Source organism: Oncorhynchus clarkii, chromosome 1 (assembly GCF_045791955.1).
Source record: "Oncorhynchus clarkii lewisi isolate Uvic-CL-2024 chromosome 1, UVic_Ocla_1.0, whole genome shotgun sequence".
Lineage (NCBI taxonomy): Eukaryota > Metazoa > Chordata > Actinopteri > Salmoniformes > Salmonidae > Oncorhynchus > Oncorhynchus clarkii.
In genome coordinates this window covers 73,851,964-73,856,894 of record NC_092147.1, presented here as the reverse complement: position 1 = coordinate 73,856,894, position 4,931 = coordinate 73,851,964, and the positions used below count along the sequence as shown (strand labels likewise).

Here is a 4,931-nt window from a genome sequence, read left to right as displayed (position 1 = left end):
AGAAAGTGTCTGATAAGGAAGAGTTCCAGGCTAAGGTGGAAGCGTAAGACTTGCTGACCAGCTGACCAGCCTCAACAAACTATAATCATTAAAATGATCAATTCATTTCACCTGAGGCAATGAAGTATATTCACTGCTACTGTACACAATCATGTATGTCTTTGCTACTTTGGCAAAATGATTAAAAGCATTCTCAAAGACAATTATTGGTGTCTGAACATCTTATTCCATGTGCTAGCATTGAAACAGATGAAATATGTGACATTTCGCATTCTGACAGAATGATAATTCAGAGATACCAAGAAAAAGGACAAAAGACAGTTGAGACAAAGAAACAATCTGTTAGAAAACACTTTACTCAGAAATGTGTTAATATTTCCTCTCACATAAAATTTGACCGCCAAAACACTTCAACATTCCCCTGTCCCATAAGACACAACACAAACCAATTCCCTTACAGGTGTTTCTTCTTCTGTGAACTTCCCCCTCCAACATTGGATGCCTGTACGCATGTTGACATGCAACTAGTCCTAGAAAAAGTAACTATTCTTCACAAATGTTGCTATGCAACAGACAACAGTTTCCAATATAAAACAACCCTGCTGAGGCAGTAATCTTCACTTCAGCATAATGTCAATGTCATTGACAACACCCATCAGGCCAGAAAATGTAGAATAGAATACTCAATAAATATCAAAAAAAGCATTGAGATCCACAATATGCAATGCCTTGATTAATGCAGGACAGGAGGAATCCCAAGGCATCGCATGTATGCTAAAACATGGCATCTCTGGTGCTACTTGGCAATTTTTCAACTCAATAGACATGACAAAGGAGAAGAGAGCTGCTTTGACAGTAAAGCTGTTAGATCTCGCAATGACATATGTTATTTAAAGGTCAGAATATAACATGATGTATAGGTTAGGCTTTATTCTATGCAACATCCAAATAACAAAAAGTTGCTCAAATAAGAAAAGCACTTATTGTCACATACACCGGAGAGGTGCAGTGAAATGTTTTGTTTTACAAGGTCCGCCATAGTAGTACGGTGTCCCTGGAGCAAATTAGGGTTAAGTGCCTTGCTCAAGGGCACAGATTTTTCTCCTTGTCGGCTCGGCATTCAAACCTGCGACCATTCAGTTACTGGCCCAACGCTCTAACCGCTAAGCTACCTATCGGTGGTTAAAGTAGGGCACTGTGTACCGATCCATCACAAATGACAATAAGAAAACGAACGCAAAAACATCTCAACATATAAGATGTGTCCATTTCAGTACAGGTAAAGAGATTGTGAATATCGCAGGCACTGTTGGGAGGCATGAATGGTGCAGTCTTTCACTCTGAAATGGTTTAGTTGGTTATGGTTACAGCCACTAAAGAGCACTCTCACAAAGGGGTTAGCATCATCTAGAACTATGTTCGTAAGGCGGTAAATAGTGTTCAAAAATCCACGTGAGGAATGTTCATGATCAAACAGGCCAAGTGACATGTACCTCTAAAACCACTCCATCCCTACACTCTAGCTACAAATGCATGGGCACTGTCAAATATGTTATTATCCCTCTATAAAATCTAATTCACTACATGGAATTTGCAGAGGCTACATCAAGGCCAATTTCAGAAAGTTCAACAGCAATAAATAAAATCACCATCATGGAATTAAATAAAAACAACCTCCATACATTCTCTCCAGTCACTGACCCGGCAACAAGTCACTGCTTATGCTGCCCTCTGGCAAAATGGCAGGCAAAGTCGTACTTGCTCCTGCACCTGTGGCCACAGATGTTGCACTGGAAGGGGTTCTCGTAGCCGTGGCAGCCCATGTGGATGGTGTACAGGATGTTATCAGGAAAGTAGATGTCACAGTGCTGGCAGTGGTGCAGCATCTGGGGGTCTTGATGCAGAGAGGGCAGGCCCGGGGCTGGTGTGCTGGGCTGGCTGTTGGTGATGCTGGGGGTACTGGTGCGCCCACTATGCTCACTGCGGGGATCTGCCCCGGGGCTGCAGTTGCTGTGTGGTGGGGGCCTGGGCTCTGGGGTGATGGAGGAGGAAGAGGCGTGGGCAGTGCTGGCTGACACAGCAGCAGGAGCAGTGGCTGGGTGAGGCTGCTGGATGAGGAAGGGCTTCTCGTCCACACAGGACTCTGCACCTGGAGACATGGAAGGCTGCTGGGTCTGGTCCTCAGCCTCCGAGGGCAGGCTGGCCAGCTGGCCGGCCAGGGTAGAGAGTTGGTTGAGGGGGTTTTCCATGACCAGGTTGTGGTGATGATTGTGGTGGTCGTCCATTGAGCTACCATCTCCACCAGCGCCCTGGTTGTCGTAGGTCTCCTGGCGCAGGTGGGGCAGCTCGTGCGAGTAGTCATCCAGGTGCTCGGCCTTGTGCACCACCATGGAGGGGGGGCTGAAGTTGATGAGGAGCCGGCGACCGTACCCCAGGCTGGTCTTCTTCTGCAAGACGCTCAGCATCTTCTTGTGGGAGAGAGAGGAGCGAGCACCCTTCATTGGTAAGAGCTTGTGCCGGCGGCGGCGGTGGTGTGACAGGTTGCTACGGTCACTGCAGCGGAAGGAGCACAGCTCACACTTGTAAGGCTTCTCTCCTGTGTGGGAGCGCATGTGGGCCTCTAGATGGCGCAAATAGGCAGAGGCGAACGGGCACAGGTGGCATCTGTGGGGCTTCTCTCCTGTTTGAGAAGAGGAAAGAGGGAGATAAAGAATTAGTAGGAAGAATAAGGTCTTAGGATGAAATGTTTTTTGTCATTGATTGCTCTAACTAGGCCTAATGAAAATAAAGGGTGCCAGCTTTGTATAAGGGAAATGCTCAACTAGTGATGAATCTAGTCCTACATCACCTGGTAGCATGTGCATGGTGTTATCGGGTCCATTCAAGCTCACCTGTGTGAATGCGGATGTGCTCAATTAATCGTGCTGTGCCTCTGGTGGCATAGTTACAGTAACGGCACTTGAGTTTGCCATCATATGTTCTCTCGAAGCCATCCACTAGCATCCCTGAGCCGTCGTCAAGGGACATATCTGCTGAGGGGTGGTCCAGCCCATTCCGACTGCAGTCTGCACAGGTACAGGAATAATCACAGCACACAGTTTCAAGGGAAATATATATTATAGAGAAATAATTACATTCACTCACATGAATGGATTTTAGAATGATAACAGAGTCATGGATATAACAGTTTGGATAGTCAAATTATGGTCTGCGTGTTGATGCCATAGTTAGGCCTACCGTACACCATTCATAGACGCCAACTACCTTTTGCGCCTGTTCATAAAGCTATCTTCTTCCTGGGGGACCTTTGTTAAGAGCTCCTATGCTCGGTCTGAACGGGAACACACATCGCTTACCGTACAGTTTTGGAAACATAAGGAACGTATCTTTCATATCAGTGAGAAATATTAGTAATGGAAAAATGTATAGGGTTAGAGTTCCCACATGGCCATATCTCCATGTTGCAGAGCGTGTTTATGGAAGACAGATGGAAGGTGACCACCTGTGTGGGTGACGGAAGAAGGCCATCATAACTGTTATAACTGAAAAATACTGTTGGCTGCAACTGTGATAAAGCCTGGATGTGATATGAAAGTAAATGGCTTTATGTTCCTAGAACTGTATCGCAAATTAAATTGTTTTTGTGGAGTATTTGGCTCTTTAGAGTGCCAGAGCCAGTCTACCTCTGAAACTAACAGAGTTCCTTGGACATTCTTGGCTAGGCCTACCTGCTGGTAACTCGTCCACCTCTTTGACGCCACTGACAGAGCCTGAGATCATGTTCACATGTTGAGTCTGCTGACTGAGATACTCTTGGAAGTCTTTGACGAAGTCCAACGTCTCTGGCTTTTCCTCGCCCATTGGAAGTTATTGACTGTTTCAGGTGAAATAACGTTAATAAAACTGTATCCATCACAACACATTATGAAATATTATCAATTGGCAGACAGATGACAGAAAAACATGACAACATATTGACATAACGTATTATTTAGCAGGTCCTTTAAGCTAACCAATGTCATCGATCATTGTGAGAGCATCCAACATTGATTGCTGGAACATCATCCAACATTGATTGCTGGAACAGCTGACCGTAACCTGGTAACCAAGGAGCTAACTTTCGTAGCTAGTCAAGTTAGCTGGCGAATCAACTTACCTTTTCAAAATGTTAGCAAAGTGTAAGTAAGCATGAATTTGTCTGTACTAAGTAACGTTAATTGACCAGTGGCGACAAATTATTGATCAGCTCCGTTGTAATAGCGTTCCCATGTTGTTGTTGCGAAAGGTCAGGTTAGCCAGCTCGCTAGCTATGCTATAATATCGTTCCAGAGACAACATTGTTTTTGTTCGTCTTTCGCACAGCACAACGGTTCCGTCTAGCTACATAGGCATCACTCAACTACGGCTGTTCCTATGGAAGCTATCAATCGGGTGGTCTCTAAGCACATAAATATGCAATGCAACGCTAGCTGAATCAAAACAATGAATCCGTTTGTGGGGGTGAAAGTTCATCCAGTGCACCTGCGAAATTCCTCCCGCCTGATGTGCAAAAATTTCACGAAGTTCTGTTCCTACGTGTAAACTGCTGTAGCTAGTAGCCTAGATCTTTAAAAGAAAATCTGTGGTAGAACTGTAGGGTGACTTTAATTCTTTCTCAAGATCTAATCAATGCAAGTAGACTACACTAACTAACTAGATACTAAAAATATCTATCTTTTTTTTTGTCAGTGCGAAATAGTCACCTGTACTGAATCACCTTAACGGGTCTGAACTGACTTATTTAGCTTCAGTTTGCGACTGAGAACAATATTTGGGTCTTGGAGGCCTGCTTTGATCTGTGTCTCTTGTTGCATCCCAGTCTCAGAACATTTTGTAATGAAACAGCAGGGAGCAGGTCTCAAACCCTCAACCTTCTAGCCCTAAGTCCAGCG

The 4,931-nt window shown here is 44.8% G+C and overlaps 1 protein-coding gene across 1 annotated transcript; it reads right to left on the bottom strand.

The window, feature by feature from the left end:
* Positions 1-335: 335 nt before the first annotated feature.
* LOC139411996 (zinc finger protein Pegasus-like) lies at positions 336-4,541 on the bottom strand. The gene is made up of 4 exons (XM_071158773.1): positions 4,157-4,541; positions 3,729-3,874; positions 2,892-3,065; positions 336-2,680 (listed from the first exon to the last, which is right to left on the bottom strand). Exons 2-4 carry the CDS (start codon positions 3,859-3,861, stop codon positions 1,713-1,715), a joined length of 1,275 nt encoding a protein of 424 aa, XP_071014874.1. The 5' UTR covers positions 3,862-3,874; positions 4,157-4,541; the 3' UTR covers positions 336-1,712.
* Between the last annotated feature and the right edge of the window lie 390 nt (positions 4,542-4,931).

Bases quoted from the DNA above. Each gene is read 5' to 3' on its own strand.
- LOC139411996 (XM_071158773.1), bottom strand. From the start codon at position 3,861: ATGGGCGAGGAAAAGCCAGAGACGTTGGACTTCGTCAAAGACTTCCAA. The intron at 3,066-3,728 runs GTAGGCCTAGCC...GTACCTGTGCAG, and splicing joins GGTGGACGAGTTACCAGCAG to ACTGCAGTCGGAATGGGCTG. The intron at 2,681-2,891 runs GTGAGCTTGAAT...CTTCTCAAACAG, and splicing joins GCACATCCGCATTCACACAG to GAGAGAAGCCCCACAGATGC.